The sequence below is a fragment of the Exophiala aquamarina genome (assembly GCF_000709125.1).
Source record: "Exophiala aquamarina CBS 119918 chromosome Unknown aczIA-supercont1.1, whole genome shotgun sequence".
NCBI lineage: Eukaryota > Fungi > Ascomycota > Eurotiomycetes > Chaetothyriales > Herpotrichiellaceae > Exophiala > Exophiala aquamarina.
Window position 1 is genome coordinate 1776955 of NW_013550587.1, and position 17817 is coordinate 1794771.

The following is a 17817-nucleotide window of genomic DNA, read 5'->3' on the forward strand; positions in this document are numbered from 1 at the left end:
TCCTTGCCTCGAAGTGCGAATGCAGTTCTATCTAGTAAAACCATGTACCTAACAAGTTGCCGTGGGGTGCCGTGTGCATGCCATGCCCAAGTTTCCGCCCTGGATTTGGCGCGTCGCTATCCATGCCATGCGATGCCATGCGACGCCACGCCACGCCATGATTGAAGCAAGAACAAGTCCATCCATTACTATGTATTTCAAAGGAAAGGAAAAGACGGTGGTGCAGCTGCAGACTTAGCTTGGAGGCGATGGAGGCGATGGAGGCGCCTTCTCCCGTTCGTCTCATTCCCCGCCATGGTTCTTCATAGCCTGCGTTTTCCTGGAAGATGCTGGGATGGGGGAGGCGAGGGCCGGGGAGGGAACGGAACGGGACCAGATGTCAAGGACATCAAAAGGCCATTGGCAGCATAACCCTTCCAAAAGGGGTGTGGATAAACCGCTCTGTCACAGTGATTGTGTACAACGCCGCGTTGATCCATACATGAGCATGAAGCACGGCACGGTGATACCCATCAACCAGCGGGCAATTCAATTCAATGCAATGGAATCAGACCCCCAAACCAGCAAGAATGCCTAAAACGCAACCAGGCAGCGTTCGTCCTTATCCTTGTCCCTGTCCTTTCTGGGATGAAGACCAAAGGAGTAACCCGATGCTGCGTTTCTTCAAATGCCCGTTCCTCCAACACCACCTGCATTCCTGACTTCCCCTTGATGCGCCCGCTGGAACTGTCTCATCAGACCTAATGGCCCGCCGCTCGTCAGCTTCTCGACATTCGTATCATCATCATCGCTCGCCCCCGTGCTTGCGTCGTCCGAGTCATTCTCATACTTCCACGACCCGAGTTCCCCTTCACTTTGGCCAACGCCGGCCGATGTGAGGCCAAGCCCCGCAGTACCGCTTCTGGTGGCCGTAGGGCCTCTTTCAGCTCCACCGCCTCTAGTACCTACAGTCCGATTCCTTGTGGTCGGCGCTTTTGCGCTCCCTTGAACTGCACCATCGAATTCAGGGCCTTCCTCTTCAGCTACATCAGCTGGTAAGGGAACGCGACGGGGTCGAGCGAGCAAGGAGACTTGGCCACCTCTTGGGTGCCTCGATGCTTGCGGTGAGGTAGTGAACCCGCTAGCTGAAGGTTGATGGTGTGGGTCAAGTAACATGGATTGAAGCGGTGAGCCAGCAGAATGTTGCTGAGCTTGAAATCCGGGAGTCCCAGAGAGCCCTCGGTGAGTGGGTGACAACATACTGGTTCGATGCGTGCCGCTGTTGAAAGTACTATCATGGTCGAGAGTCGGGAACGTTGGTGAAGGCAGGCCAGGGACAGGAGGCGGCAGATTGAAGCGTCGCTTACTAGTGTTATAGTTGAAGCGAACATCTGTCTTTGGGTTGCGCGCGTAGTCGTTGATGAAGCCCCAGTAACTGTGTTCCAACTTGTTGTCTTTGGAGGCAAAATAATCGTCCCGCGCATTCTTAGTGGGATCAGTCGAGGGCGGTTTCACGCCTGGTTTGTAAAAACCAAACTCCGCAAAGGAACAGACATATCCAATGCCATCAACGTGAATAGTGAACTCCCGGAAGAAGTCAATGATTCTTTCACTGCAATTAGGCAAACTGAAACACAGCACGAAGGGTGTGAAGATCATGCTCAAAACCTCTTCAAAAAAGATAACCAGCTTCATTTGATATAATTGAGCGAACTCCTGCTTCACATCAGTGGTGTGAAGACGGCCTTTCCAATGAGCTGGTTCATAGTGAGTGAAATCTATGACCTCTTGTAGCGAGTTCGACGTGTCATATATCATATTATCATCCGGTAACAAGCCACGGGCAACAGCCCAGACTGAACCAAATACACCGAGATAGAAGATTGTCGTCCGGCCAGGGGTAATCTCGAAATTGAGGAAGTTTTCCTGATCCAGCACAGTCGCCAAACCCAAGACACTGACCACTGCTCCAGAAACCAGGGTGACGAGCTGTGCTGTTTGGACAGTCTTATCCTTGGGAAATTGATTAATGTACCGGCTGGCAAAGGGATATGACATGAAAATCCGGCGTTGGAACAGGTGGTACAACTCGTTGAACTCTCGGAACTTCCATTCAGCATATGGGTTGTATTCTCTCGTACTGATTTGTGACGGATTTTTCTGATACTCGTTGAAGTTCAAGAAGATATGTTTGATAACAAAGAAAGCTGCCAGGAAAGGAGCAAAAATCAAACTTGCCACTCCAGTCATGAAAAAGCGGTTCCGCAGAGCGATCGAGAGATCCTTCCGATGCGTGTCTTTCAAAAAGAGGGATCGGACTTGACCCTTATCGTTGAAGATGAAATCCATGATGCACAGGTCAATGCTCCATTCTAATGTGCGCGTAAAGAGTCGTCTATTTCGGAAGAATGGGACCGGCAGGGTAAGGTCAAGAATATCTTTGTTAATCATGGCAATCATATAGTTCTGGCGTCGCATCAACCTGCTCGCGATGTCATGTGCATCCATTCGCTGCTTGCTTTGCGTTTTGATCCAGCCACTCCGCTTTTTAGCAGCTGGCTCCGCAGTGTTTGGATTGGAGTCCCGCAACGCCATGAGGCGGCTGACCACTTCCTGCCAGGAAATTGACTGGATCTCATCCTCTGGAATGCCGAGAAGATAGAGATAGAAATCATGCATGTGCCTCAATCGAGAAATGTCAAGAACGTATCCGATTGATTTCCAAAGCCAGATAAATGTGGTCAACCATAAAAGAGCTTTGGGGGTAAAGCCCATCTTGCTAGCACATTGCGGAACCAGGATCTCCGACATCTTGGTCTTCCCCTTAAAATCCCTGTAATCTATACACTGGGTAAGAAAAAGAGAGAAGCCGACAATAAAGCCAATGGTGATGATGTTGAAGAAACGCATGAGCACTGTAGACCAGAAGCCGTGACAGATATAGTAGGTGTAGACATCAAGGAGGAAGTTATCCAAATTCAATACGTTCACCCAACGGTACATGGCCTTCTCTTTCGGGTCCTGGTTGGCAAGGCTGCCCCAGAGGTTCGTGACGGTGGAAGGTCTCTGAGGCTTCGGATCCGAGGCTCGGCGGTCTTGAACATGGTTTGTAAATCCAGTATCTTCGAACGTAGGCAGTCCATCTGGGATCGAGCTGGGCGGAGGCGGAAGAGCTATCGAACGGTGGGCGCCGGTGGCATCCTCGATCAACAAGGAAGCTGGGACATCATCATCTGCCTCCTCGACTTCCATCAAGGCATGTGACCTGGCGCCTTTCCACCTCGACCTATTCACACCTTTGCCCTTGTCCTTGCGCGTGGGCTGTCTCGAGGAATGGGTGCGGGAGGTATGAAAGGCCGTGCGGGCAGTTTCTTGATCTTCGAAACCATCACGATACCGCTGTCGAGACCCAGCCGCTAAACCAGCTCTTTCTTCAATGTCAGAGGCATCCGAGTCTTGGTCATGCTGCCGGATAGTCTCGTAGATGGAAGACGAAGGGTTGGTGGAGCCTGTAAATCGGGAGATGAAGTTGGAGGTCATGGTAGGCAAACAACCGAGCTGCGTACCAAAGCCAGCAAAGTAGAGGCAGATTTTGGGATGAAGGATGATCCGAGCGTGAGGTGCAGGCGAAAGAGATGCAAACAAGATATATGGACCCTCACGACGACATCATGAGGCCTTCTTCCGCGCGTTTGTGCCTGCTAGTGCGAACGCTTCTCTGCAGGCACAGGCACAGGCACATGACAGGATGGCCCGCAGGCAGAGAGCGTGAGCGCGGGTGCGAGCGTGAAGACCGAATGGCGACAACGCTCGACCAGAATCGCGGAATGGTAGTATACGCTTCGCAGTAAGGGGGGCTGTAGCGTGTAAAGGCTCGAAGGGCAATAAAGATGATGGTGGTGGTTGGACGACTGAAGGTCAACCCATCAACATTCATCATCAATACAACAGACAATGGAATGAGGAGAAATCTGGGGAAACCGATGTTGACGCCAGGATGTCTGCCGCAGATTAACCGACAAGGAGGGCCACCAGACAGATACGTTGACCTGTTTAACTAATTCCTTAGGCAACTGTTGCCTATTCATCGCCTAGAGGTGTTGCGTTCTTAAGGGCTCTAAGCATGGGCATGCATCAAGTTAGGTACCTAATCAGGCAGAGCAGAGCCCCGAAGGGCCCCCGGGCAATCGAAGAAGCTCGTAAGCTTGCCCGTCCACCAAAAACAAACACCACAAAAAGTATCTCATCGGTCATCTCCATGGAGGAAGATACCTTTTAGGTGCATCACCGTCGGTCTAATTAATTCGTGGTACTCGTATCTTGGGTATTCTTTCATCGTCATCATGTCTCATTTAGCCGAACAAGTCATGCTGTCCCCGTACCAACCATCAGTCATGTGTATCATTTCCAATACAAAAGATAACTCCATCCAGGGGTATCATGTTGCTGATGCCACGCATATTAATGTTTCTTCCCAAGATAAAAACATGCACAATACCAAGTTACCACGGAGTCCATGCCCAGAGCGCTGCCGCTCAAAAACCCCCTCTTTTCTTTCCATAAAAGATCTCGCGGTTTAAAAGAGCAATGCAACCAGAAACGAAACGCCGAAACACGCCACGATCAGCTGCTTGTGTTCGGGTACTCTGGAGCGGTCGAGCTTCTCCAGGCTGCCCAGTCCCGCCGCCAGAACAGCAACCAGGATAATCATACGATTCAGAACGCCTGTGGTGAGTTTGAAACACAACAGCGGGAAAAGAGTCGTCGTCAATATGCATAGAGGCACCAAGTCGGCGGGGGCCATCATCGTGGAGGACCTTGCGGTCGCTGCTCTACCGTTACTCCTGTCATCTTCCAACAGCATCATCAAATCGTTGTCGTCGTCTAAGAACCGTGATTCTGGCCCTGATAGTGGTTTATTCTTTCGTAACCAACTTCGAAACTGTTCGATGTCGGTGGGGATCGCCGTGCGGCATTGTTTTTGAACCTGCTGCGCCGATAAAAGTGCTTGGTCTGTTGTGATTCATTCGTTAGTTGCGGTCTTTCCAACGTTCAGAAATCAGGATACCCACAGTATTGCTCGATCTTAATGTACAGTCTTCCTAGGACTTCAAGACGATGTGCATGTAACTCGGAATGATTCCACTGCCAGTTGAGCCTACGTGAAGCTGGGGACGTGCTGCCATCAGAATTGAGGCGACTTCTCGTGTCGGCCATGTCCAAATTGGCAAGCTGGTCTTCCATCTCAATGATTTCATCCTGCAATTGCAACAGCACTCGATAGTTAATCCTCTTGAACCGTCGGAAAACAGGAGGAATATGCCCTTGAGCTAGTTTATCCGCAACCAGATCGTACCCCGACAAGGGCATCTCCTTGGGTAGGAGAAAGTCCTGCTCAGAGGGTTCAGGTATGCTGGCGAGGCTCGAACGTCTTTGCTCTGGGCTCGGTGTTCTGGTACCTGGTCCAATATTTTGTTGTTTATGGGTGGCTCTTGGTACTTCCGGCCATTTCAACCGTAGACGGCGAGGGTATGTTGACCTGTCGATAAGCTGCCCTTGGTGATCAGTGTTGTCCTGGCTCTCCTCCGGTAAAGGAGGCAGTCGGTCGTCCAGTACAGATTCACCATTCGTCAAACAAATGCTGTTGGAACCCATAGAGATACCAGAATCACTGTGATGACTCCGTACGTAACCCTCGTCATCAGATTCTTCTGCAGGTGGGAGCTCGTATGGCTCCACAGCAGCCTCGCTTTTCTCTCCCAGGCGTGGAGTGGAAGCATCCTGGCCCTCATCCTCGACGAGAAACTCAAAGACATCAACCGATGATTTCGGCGTGGTTCTCTCCTGTTTCATCTTCTCGGGTCTGGGGCTGGGCTTTCGTTGAGGAATTGGCATGGGCATCTTCTCCTTTGACTTCTTGTGCTTGGAGGACCGCCGATGCTTGACCGGACTTGACGAGGATCTCTTGTAAGATTCCTGGGTTACAGTATCGTCGGATCCATGGGAGGCGTTTGTCATTGCAGAAAGGAGGGACAGTTTGGAGGAACGGGCAGCTTTGCTAACGCCGTAGGTGAGACTGCGGCGTCGGCGAGCGCCTTGGTCGCGTACTGAGATGAACATGCAGTGAAAACGAGATGCGGTTGGGCTCAAGTGGCCTATCCGAGGAGGTCGTGTAGCCTCGTCAGGGTCTAGGTAGTAAAAGCAATTGGAACGTATAGTGAATGCTTGGTAGTAATGATGGACAGCGGGGAATGATGCTTAACATTCGCCATGCTTTGAACTGCACACGGTTCTGGATATGGTATGAACGAGAAAGACTGAATGCAAGACCAAGGTGGTGAGCGTCATGTGTGTATCGTGGTGGCCCCCCGCCCCCTTGCTGGCAAACAAGGCGATTGAAATGCAGGATAGGAGCAGTGGGATGGAAAGGGGACGTGATAGGAGTGAGGGGCTCAACCGAGTAACCACACCACGCTGCACTGCACTCTCCTAAAGTACTGAGTAACAAGATGTGCAATCACAAGCAACCACCCTGTTGACCTCTTAACGATCAAATCCACGGGAGGGTGACACAAGCACGGTATAAGGGGAGAGAGGAGGAAGGGGAGGAGGAAAGGGGAGGATTGGAGACATGGTCCAACATCCCAAGCCGCAAGAAGGAAAGAGAGCAGCAAAGGACGAAACCAGCTCCAGTCAGAGACTCAGAGGGATGCCCACAGTTTTATCTGAACGAATCTGCTTCGTAGGCACGACGTTTGTGCCCAACAATGCCCGACCGGGTGAGCGCCAGCGCCAACGATGAACCGCATGAGCGCGTTTGACATTGCCACTTCACTTACGGAGTACTGTACTTCGGCAGTGCGCCAAATATCCAGCTTGTCTTTTGCCCAGGGGATCCAGGCAATCGGGGAGGTCGGACCAGATTTCAAAGTCAAGATGTGGTTTAACCTGCAGGGTCAAGAAGGAAAATAAAGAGGACCTGTTCCGTGACTTATTTCGACACTTGGCCAATAGAGCGTCCACCGTGGGGGAGGAAAGCGTCCATGGGCATCAAGGGGCGGAACGGCGACAAAGTCTTGCAGCTACAGGACCTGTGGCCCAAGCCAAATCAAAGAGAGTCTGTTCGATACAATTGTTCAAATCGGAAGGGAGCATGCCGTGTCTGCCAAATCAACATTGAGCAAAAAAGAGCCAACGTCGAAAAGGCGAAGGTCGAGCGGCTTGGTGCAGGGAAAGTCGACCGTTTAGGAGCGAAGCGGCCATTCACGTCCAGCCAGCAAAGCCCGCTTAAGTAGGGAACCTGCAAGGATGATGCACGTCCAAAGGGAGATAGGGCAGGTGAGCGGGCGTTACAGCTTGAACTGACCCAGGGGCATTAACAAGACGAAAGAATGGGAGTGATGGACATAGTACCGATCACCTACGTAAGCTATTTTATTGTGTCTCTTTCAATATAAGACATGATATCGCTGGCTGTGGGAAAGTCGCGAGTCCCAACTTCTACACTCGAGGGGGCCATGATCCTAATCGAATTCCACAAAGACGAGATATAACCTGCATCCCATCATCCATCGTCCTGGCATTCGCCAATCTGGCCTTTCTACTAGTAAAATTTAGTTGGAGTTTTCTCCTTCGATCTCGATCCCTTGTCCCAGAAGATGTAGCCGGGACTCTTTTTGGCACCTTGCAGCAAATCCGGGTGATTCCTCTTCCAAATTGCGTCTGCATCATCAGGAAACCTCTCAGTCCCTCGTGGCACAAATCTCACGGCGACATGGCCTCCCCGCATCTGCAATGAGATAATCACACTGAGATTGTGAAGCAGGAGATCTCTGGCGCGGCTCGCGGCCTTTTGCCAGACATCTGCGCGAGTATCTTCGTCCATTGAGATGACCTCCTCATCACTAGCCCACTGATCGACAGCGAGTTCAACGGAATGGTTTTGTAGGACAACAGCTAGAGCAGCCAGGATTTCCACCTGCGCGAAGCGTCTCCCGAGACAGGCACGATAACCTTCACTGAACGGGATGTATGCTCCTTTTGGAGGTCGAAACAGCTTTTCCGAAGTATCAGCCGACTCATTTACGCCGAGACCATCCGAAGTGACCGTCTCGCCTGGCATTTCCTTCTTGCCGTTTGCTGCCGTTTGCACGTCTCCATTATCATCCACGAGCCAACGTTCTGGTCGGAATTCCTCCAGATCATTATCAATATTTGCGACAGGATGTACGGGTTTTCCGCCGGGCAACGTCGGTTTGCCAAATGGCCAGTACTTCGGATGCCGGTGCACAGCCGAAGCGTTCAAACTGATGTATATTCCACCTGGAACAGTGCAGCTATTCCCATCAACAGTAAGTTGTTGATCTCTGACGCCAATTGTCGATTTGGGGATACCGACAACTGGAGGCACCAGGCGTAATTCTTCATTCAGTACTGCACCGACCATACCACCGAACAAAGCAGGCAGATCTCGGTCATAGTCCCATTCCGAGGGAGGCTTCCCTTGAAATATTCGGTCAAGATCTTGCTGGACGGCTCGCTGAGTCTTCGGATTCAATGCCAGGTGCAGCAAAGAAAAGTGAATTGAGTTGGCAGCGGTCTCATGCCCGGCCAGGATCAGGACGAACATGTTCCCTAAAATCTCCGAGTCTGTGAGATGGACATCCTTGCTTGTTTCTGACTGAAGCTGGCCCTTGACCAGCTGGCCCAGAATGTCCATAGACTCGTTTTTCCCGTCTTGACGGCTGAGGTGCTTCTTCTTGGACCCCACAGCTTCTTTCATGTAATTACCCCATTCTTGGTAGGCCTCGTTCGCCTTTCGGAATAGCGCGAGTGGCACTCGCTGAAGCAGCCAACGAGGGAGGATGAACTGGAGAATGATATTGTCCAGTAAGCAGTGAATAGCATACGTATAGCTCATGGAATGGCCGGGATCCTTCTCGTCTGTCTGGTTCTGAATCTTGGATGGGTCGACATAGTTGACATCAATATCGGCCTCGGCGTCCGCAAACGGCCATTGAAGCTTCCTACCAAACCCGGCGCGGCTAATAACATACAAGCTCAGTCTCATGGTATCATCCATGACACGGTCAATGGTGACATTACCCTTACCATCAGGGCCTAGCCAGGAAGCAAGCATGTCAGAAGCCTGATCAATGGTCTCGGAGAAGACAAGGTGATTGTTCTTCTCGGTGAACGGCGGGCTGGTGGCTTTTCGATGCTGGCGCCAGACAGCACCTTCGGTGGAGACAACGTTCTTGCCATAGAGATCCAGGGAGCGATAGATCTGGGTGGGCTTGGGGAAGTCATTCCTTCGCGAGGTGATCTGGGAAATTACTGAGGGATCGACCGTGTTCATGATGATGCCGCCAGGAGAGACGGCGAGGAAAGTATCATGGCCCATGAGTTCAAAGGTCTCGATACTGTTAAGAAAAGGGAAATCAGGCATGCAAATGTCGACCCATCGTGTCCAGTTGCGAGGCAGTTTGGCCAGCAGGGGGGCCCATAGGCGGTGGGTCACTAGCCAAAATCGATTGAGCAGGTAGACGGGGACAACGACATAAGGAAGGCCAGATTGTTTGGCCTTGACTAAGTTGCGACGAAAGCAGAGATAGTAATTGACAGAGTAGTAGACGAGATAGGTAAGAAGCCCAATCCCAAGCACTGAGGGCATTTTCGGGAGGATCTGAATCGGGGGGTTGCGTGTTGTTAGTGATGGGTGACACGGCGACTATTCTTCGCAATGTGGATTACGTCGCTGAATCGGAATACAAATAGGGAGAGGAAGCTAGACAACGCATCTCATGTGAACAATATTCTAGAACGAGTTTGTGTGGAAGGGGAGAGCGAGAGGAAAGGTGGTCTCTGCTCCCGTGTAAATAATTCCTGAGACGGTGAATGTTTTGGAATGAGTTGAAGAAGATCCGGATCTCAAAAGGGGAAGGAAGGAAGAACCGGCGGCAGCAAGTGCCAGGGGCTCAGTTGCAGGCAGTATGTATTATTAGTTGGAAGGCCCTACGTTGATAGCGAGAGGGGTTGAAACTAGTACAAAGAAAAAGCAAAAGAGTAAGCAAGAGGATGATGATGGTGATGATGATGATGATGATGATGATGATGATGATGATGATGATGATGTTGATAGAGTCGTGTCTTTGACGTATGTAGGGTTGGTAGTCCAATGTAAACACACCGTCTCTCGAATATCTTCGAGAGGCTCGTGCACGATCGAAGCGAGCTGCATCTACCAGGTCGCTTGGAAGGATACACCCAGTAAGCAAGACGAGTTGAGATCGCGAGTTGGTTGCCTTGCACCAGTTATGATTGCTTGACTCCGTGAGATTCTACGAGTATGTGCGAGAGGCACCCAAGGGCGGGGTACCAGTCAATACCTGAAACAGTATGGAATACGAGGTAAGAGGGCCAGCAGAACAGGGTGCAGGATATCTGTAATGCAAATGTAATGTCTTGTTCTTTTGTCCGTGGTCAGGGGATACTGGAGACATGGCTCGGTGTAAATACAGCAGCCTCTGGTGATGTGATGTACTGTAACCAGCCTAGGAGGCACTCGGAGGACTATGAACAGCAGCTGTCTGCGATTATCGTTCCCTCAGCCAGCACATCATATAGACTTCAGAATGGGACGTAAGATGCAAACATATAGATCTCACAATGCTCTCGGCAAGAGATTGGGTGCGTCGCATTGAGACTCTATTGCTCATCCTTGCTGCTGACCACGAGACCCTTCAAGGGGTGCGACATTTGTCTTGGTCAGACACGCGCAATTACAAAACACTCAAAGAACTTCGCGCCAACTCGTCAGACCCAATACAGCATAAGAAAAAGCCCCTTTCTAACCAGCGGCTCAGAGGTACAAACTGCCCACAATATCCTTATCATCCCCCAAAACCCCACTCAGCGACTCCTTCGCAGTTCTTTCATACTATTCCTGTTGTGCATAGCGTGGTGTTGGTGGTGGTCGTAGACAGTGCCACTCTGGCTGTGTCTCCAAGTCCTTGTTACCTCATCGTCCCGGTTCCATCCATCCACTCTCTAAGCGGTGGCCTGCTCAAGACGTGCTCCTTGACCCTGAGGCTCAGCCGATGCCGTTTCGGCCGTCGGGCTTGAGATCGATGGTTCAGCAGTGTCGGCTTCTGATGTAGCTCGTGTGCTATCCCGCTCCCGCTCAGTCGGCATCAGATTCGAACCTAGACCACCTGCATTCGAGTGGACGGGCTCCAGGTTTGGTTGCCACATTTGTAGTTCTTGTTCGGCGTCGGCAAGGATCTGCCTTGCATCGCTCGCCTGGGCGAAAGGTTGGCGCACATCGCCCGGAACCACAGGTGTATCGTCGAGCAGGTTCAGAATGCGTCGTCCGTGCTTGGCCAGAATGATCTGTTTTTCGGCTCTCTCAATGGTTGCGGCGAAATGCACATCGTATGCTTCTTTGACCTTTTGGCGAGTCTGTCGATCTGTCAGCAAGCTCGGTATTCCCGGCCAAGGGTAGACTTACAATGTTTGTCAACTGTGCTTCAGCAACCAGGTTCTGTGCCTCGGCTCGGACGAGTTCCTGCTCTAGAGTGACCAGCTTGGGGCTCGATGGCTCCTTGTACTTGAGTTTCTGGATCTCATCACTAATCTTAGCCTTCTGGTCTCGGCTGGGTTGGACACTGGCCTCGATGTTTCTGATTTGCTTCAAGATAGCCCGATAGTCCTCGAGATTCTGGACAAATAGATCTTCCTGCTCGCCTATCTCGGAGAGAATGACACCGATTTTATCCGAGACATCAGAGACAGAGTCATCGTTGGTAGACTCGCCCCAGTCCGACAGCTGCGAGGCAATGGACAAGCGCTCACGGCCAGCGGTCTCATAGGCATTGATGGCATGGTTCTCGGTCTTGATGATCTTGAATAGCTTCTTGGAGAGCTCGGCTTGAGGAATTCCTCTCAGGGTAGATATGGAGAAGGTATGTTTTGAGGCAGTTTTGGAATGGTCATCCTTCTTGCGGGACCGGATGGATAGCGCGCGGTTCATGGTGGATAGAGGTAGGCCTGATTGTTGATGGTGTCTCGTGAGTGGGAGTGGGAATGATGCAAGCGGAGTATGATGTAAAGGGCAAGGCTACTCTACTAGGAGGGGCAGCTTTGTGTCAGCCGATTAAAATGGGCTATATAAAGGAAAGAGAAGGAAAAGGAAAATCCAAAGCTGTGACGATAGAGTTGGAGCTGGAGCTCCGTTTGACTCTGGGATCTGGATTGGGTGCGGGAGTACGAGAAGGACACTGAAGCCGAGCAGCAGCACAAGCATCAAAGCACAGAATCAGAGAATCGCAGGCAGATCGATGATGGAATGCGAAGAAATGCAATGACGTATGTGGAATGCATCGCTTGGCGGGGTTCGAGACCTTGACTCCCCCACCAATGCCACCATCATACATCACCCAAGTTCAACTAGCATTTCCCAATGCTACCCAAGATCAACGCATCGATAGAATGGCAATGGCCGGTGTGATGATTATTGATGGTTACGGGCAATCAATTGATGATCGTACACGTACACATCCACATTCTGTCCTCCGTATTTGCTTGCTATCGACTCCATGCTGAAAACCAATCTAAACAGTACAAACGGCAACATATACGCAGATATCGCTCATATCTTTTACTTCAACTTTCGTTTACACTTTCTTTAAAAGGGCAGTATAACAGGTCCATCGCACCGTTCACCAAGCACGGGATAAGAAAACACCAAGCTCAAAGAATTGCTAGCCCATCAGCGGTGATATTGTCGGCTTCTTCGCTCCTCTGTGACAATCCTCGTGCGGCTACCACTGCGACCAGGTGAATCGCTGTGATGGTGGTGGTGGTGGTGATGCTCGTGGCTGGGACGGTGAGCTGAAGTCGATCGTCTAGTCACGGTCTCCCTTCGGTACGTGGCTACTTCTGGCCGAGAGACGTATTCTCGCGAATATCGAGGTTGTTTGTACTCATGCCGTCTGATGATGACACGATCACTGTCCTTGCTGCTGCCGAAGCACATCGTGATGGTTTGAGAGGTTTGAGTGGACACAAAACTCTGCTTTGTGTAGATGTATGTTTAAGCCTTCTTGTCGATTGAAGATTGCATCTGTTGATAAAGAAATTTATCTTTCGTTCAAAAGGATTTGCGGTTGACAGACAAGACGCCGACTGGAGAAAAGAACGATTATCCGTCGTTCTTGAGGGATATTAACTAGTGTACAGTAGGCAGAATAGTTTGCCTGGTATCCTGATCAGATGACCTAGACGCAGTCACATAAATATCGCCCAAGGCAGACAATTGACGAAGAATTGTATTTATGTACAAATAGAAAGATTGAAGTCAGCTGTCTTAGAATCATACGCCTATTGATATAGCCAAACGATGATTCAAGGTCACCAGCCGTTTTCCTTGATTACGTCCGGTGGACTTCGACGATGTCATCGAGTGGCTGGGCAAGACATGGTCCCAGAAACGGTGGGTGGGTTTGTAGCCATTTTAGCGAATCTCGCCTTCAGACAGGGGCGCCTTTACAGGGATAATTACCTCGCTTGGCTGGTAACCGTCAAACCCATGTCTTGCGACTCGCTAGAAACAAAGAAAGAGCAAGGTACTGGGCACCTCGTAGCTCAAGCGTTCGCGCCTGATAAAAAATGAAGTGTAGTTTTTACCTCTCGGACAGATCGTCCACCGGTTGGGCCTGGATACCTGCTGCTACTGATACAACTAGCGAGGCCTTTACACTTTCACCCATGTGAAATACGAGGTCCTCGTGGGGGAGAAAACTGGAAACCGGGCAGTCAATTACATAGTATGATCACATGTTGCATGCCCAATGCCACCCTTAATGGTTCGCTTTGGTTCGCTAAAAGCTGTCTCATTTCTGGGGACTTAGGGAGGAAAATCTTTGCTGATAAAGGTTGTATATTGTATTCGGCACGAAGGATACAACTCCTTAGAGAGGCTACTGACGCCGTTGAGGACGATCAGGAGCACATCAATGCGACCTCGCTTCAATTCAATAGAGAGTGCTCACTTGTTTTCATCTCCTTGTCTGTTATCTAAGGAGGACAAAGGAGGACGTGGATGCAACCAGTACGATATAACGCTACGGTGGCAGGCACTTTGTCAATACGGGCCCTAAGTGTAGAGAGCAGAGTGCGCAGTAATGAACACACACCGGGTTGCTCAAAGCAATGTGCTTGGAGCTGAAGCCGGAACATGGTAGCTGGAGACTTCTGATTTCGGTTGCTGAACGGAGGCACGCATTCTCATACGGCACTTCTGATGGTTTACTACCAAGCACACATACAGGATGGGGACGATCCTAGTTGTGATGATGTTGCTGTTCGAGGCCTTGGTTACGATGATGCTCCTCGTCCAGGTCGTGCTCATGGTCATGTCCCACTTCGAGCCCGGGATTCTGGTTATATTCGTCTTCGGGGTCATAGTGCTGCTGCCACTGTTCACCGTCGCCCTGCTGCCCTTCAGCATAACCATGGTTATCATATGGGTGATTTTCTCCTTCGCCAGCATAAGGTTCAGAGTCATCCCACTCTGCTCCATACTCTGCGTGTATTTCGAGTTCGCCTTCGTTTGCATGATCTTGCTCTTCCCAGTGGTCTCCCATACCATCCTCATTCTCGTAGCATTCGTCGCCAGGCATTTGCTCTTCCTCATGGTGGTGCATTTGATCTCTTTCTTCGGGGTCATAGTAGCCATGATGACCAGCAAAATCATGTTGTTCGTCTCCTTTTTGCTCATCATGGTGATGTGGATCTGCCTGATTCTCCCCTTCATGCGCCTCTTCAAAAGGCTTGTCCTCATCACCTCGGCCTCTCTCATGGTACTCCTGATCATGTCCATCTTCCAAACCTTCTGTCTCATATTCGTGAGCCGTATCGTCCTCTACCTCATGCTCATCTTCTTCATCGTCCTCTACCTCATGCTCATCTTCTTCATCGTCATCTTCCTCCTCTTCATCAGAAGAATGGTCCCATCTCTCGATATCTGACTCCTCATCATACAATTCTTCGACGTGACGCGGCATATACCTACCATATTTGTTGAGGTAGTGAGTGTCTTCATTCGGCAGCTCGTCGTCATAGTCGTCCTCTTCTGTCACTATTCGTATATTCATTCGTCGATGATGGTGCTTCATTGGCCTGCGAGACTCATCTTCGCCTTGCTGTCCTTCGTCGTCGTGCTGGTCCGGTACGTCTCCATATCTATCATAGTTCACATCATCGTAGTGAGCTTCGTCTTCACCCCCATGGGTTCCATGCTCGTGTGAGGCTGGGTCGTAGTCCTGGTAGTGGTCTTCCATGCTGGCTGATTATTGAGAGCAAAGAGTCTCAGAGAATAGATATTTGAACAACAATGGGAGCCTCGATCCGGAAATAAGGGCGGTGAACTTGAATACCCTAGAGGTCCTCTGGCTAGCCATAGCCTGCTGGGCTTCGATCAAAGAGTTATTTTAGGTAAAAGCCCAGGGAGGGGAGGTGATTTGGAAACAAACCCAAGGACCGCCCAAAAGCCGCGTGGAATCCTTGTATGAGAAGAATCCAAGTCTCCGCCGGTTAGGCACCCGAGTTCAATCTTCTTTGCCCGCTAGTCTACAGGAACACGCACTCAGTCATTTCCACAAGAGTCCAGCTCATTCTTGGGCGAACCTCGACATTGTAGGGTTTCGGTGTCCATCCCCCCTCCGCCACATCACGTTTCCAATGCATGAGAAGCATCGGCCTAACGAGTGGGAGACAAAAAGGGGTCCTAGCGATGGCGGCGAGGGGTATTGACTGGCTCAGCTGCCGAGGCCTGACTTGTTCACTCCGTAGGTGAAGAAGCGAACAGAAATCCCAGTCCGCTGCGTGCCATGATTTCAGGCCACCAGATACCAAAAGGTCGGAAGCCTGCAGCATCATAGGGCTGGGCGGTGAGACTCAGTGGGTGGAGCATGCGAAATTGTACTTTTCGATGCGTACACGAGCTGTTTCCAATTTCGGATTGCTTTGTACGGGTAATGTTTCTCCGCCCCGCGGGTTTGAACACGCATTGTACCGAGCATAGGTCTGATACAAATCTGAGCTAGGATGGTGAACAGTGAGCATCGGGCTATCTTTTTTTCATGATAGGGCGACCATTCGTCTCCGAGTCCTCTTCGATAACCTCTCTAGAGCACCGAATCAGTGGCCATACCGCCTAGGACCCAAGGGGGTCTTGCGAGCGTTGTGCTGCTTTTTTTGCCCTGTATTGTATGGTTTCCAATGTCATCTTCCTCCTTGAGTTTAGAATGGTTTGCAACGGGAGATGCTAGATTGGTAATCACGAGTTGGGGCTTGTGAATCAACCCCGATCGCCGCTTGGTGTTCATCTTGATAGACCACGCACGGGTGACCACGAACTTGTGGTCTGCTTACTTTGTGGGTTGTAGTGAGACAGACATTCTTGGGCTCACGGACGGGGCTACATATTCGTCAGCAAGGCTCAGAGCTCCACACGGACATGGCGGAAGTCTACGAGTGGTGGGTATTCCGTACTCCGTACATTTCTCGCCAAAAATCGACCCAGCGCCGAATGCATTGGCCGCTAAAGCTTTGTGGGACATCTGGGATACATGGCTCCACATTCTGCTGCGTACTCCGTTGATGTCACACGAGCAGCACCAGGGCCATAATATGGAGTGCATTCTCAGGAATTCCTTACGGACGAAGTACTAATGTCCGCTGATAGATTCCGCGGATGGAGGGAATGGTCATTGAGTAAGAATACGCCCAGGCTCTACCTACAATCTTTCCGTCAGGCCAACCAAGGTGGGCTTCAGCTCTGCCATCATCTTGTCGTGGTTGATTCTGGCGTTGATTTGTGCTAGCACATCTCCAGCTCATGTTATACGTTTGTCTCCCTTGCTCCCCGCTCCCCCATCGGCGTCGGCAGATCCGATCTAAAAGTCTCCCAGGGCTTCCATAACTCGAACCATTAGGCGAAGAAGGTTGGGCTTAGACTGGAGCGCTGAGTAGTCGTCCAAGTCTCAGGCACCCCTTCTATTCATAGGAATGATTTCTCGGTTTGTTGAAAGAGCGATTTGGCTGGTCCGTTGGGACAAGGCTTCTCGTGTATCAGGAGGTATAAGTGATATTGTTTCTCACCTTGACGCAATCAAGATGAAAGGTACTAGAAGGTGAAGAGATACTCATAAACGCTTCATAAAGAAGAACAGTCCCCATCTGACGACAGATAAGCGTCTCGAATCATGTCGTTTCCTCCTGGCCGAGGAGGTCCTCCATCTGGGGGACTCCCTCCACTTCCTAGAGGAGGCCCTGCACCGGGAGGGTTTCCTCTTGTCCCCTCTAATCAGGCACCACCTCCTTCCAGAGGACTCCCTCCCGTTCCGAGAGGACAACCTGGAGTTCCCCGGGGAGGATCTCAGGTCCCTAGAGGAGGCGCACAGGCACCGGGAGGAAGGCGAGCACCTCCTGGCGCAGGAACACCTGGTCCGCCTGGTCTGCCACCCAGTGCATCACTTCCTCCCAGTCCCGCCCACTACCGGGTCGCCATTTTCGCCGATCTGAATCATCAACTCGGCAGTCGAGATCAAGATATAGGGGTCCTCCTCAACCCGGCAGACTACAAACATGTCGCCATAACTGAGGCGATGGATACCGCTTTGAAAGTGCTTCTCACTCTTGATGCAAGGGAGGTCTTCCAGGAGATGGCAGAAATATGGGGAACTCGTCATTACCGTGACATCGATATTGATGCAAAGGCAGTCGAATTTCAAAGTCACATGGCCCATACGCTGCGGAACAGGCTACAGTGGCCAC

The 17817-nt window shown here is 50.9% G+C and overlaps 4 protein-coding genes across 4 annotated transcripts; all 4 read right to left on the reverse strand.

The window, feature by feature from the left end:
- Positions 1–663: 663 nt before the first annotated feature.
- On the reverse strand, positions 664–3519 carry A1O9_00624 (uncharacterized protein; the record flags this gene model as incomplete). Its single annotated transcript, XM_013409787.1, has 1 exon — positions 664–3519. The coding sequence occupies one exon, from the start codon at positions 3517–3519 to the stop codon at positions 664–666; it is 2856 nt and encodes a 951-aa protein (XP_013265241.1).
- Positions 3520–4555: 1036 nt separating this feature from the next.
- Positions 4556–5997, reverse strand: A1O9_00625 (uncharacterized protein; the record flags this gene model as incomplete). Its single annotated transcript, XM_013409788.1, has 2 exons — positions 4556–4992; positions 5052–5997. The coding sequence occupies 2 exons, from the start codon at positions 5995–5997 to the stop codon at positions 4556–4558; spliced, it is 1383 nt and encodes a 460-aa protein (XP_013265242.1).
- Positions 5998–7582: 1585 nt separating this feature from the next.
- A1O9_00626 (uncharacterized protein) lies at positions 7583–9652 on the reverse strand (the record flags this gene model as incomplete). The annotated part of the gene is made up of 1 exon (XM_013409789.1): positions 7583–9652. One exon carries the CDS (start codon positions 9650–9652, stop codon positions 7583–7585), a length of 2070 nt encoding a protein of 689 aa, XP_013265243.1.
- Positions 9653–11028: 1376 nt separating this feature from the next.
- A1O9_00627 (uncharacterized protein) lies at positions 11029–12010 on the reverse strand (the record flags this gene model as incomplete). The annotated part of the gene is made up of 2 exons (XM_013409790.1): positions 11029–11439; positions 11489–12010. 2 exons carry the CDS (start codon positions 12008–12010, stop codon positions 11029–11031), a joined length of 933 nt encoding a protein of 310 aa, XP_013265244.1.
- Positions 12011–17817: the final 5807 nt, after the last annotated feature.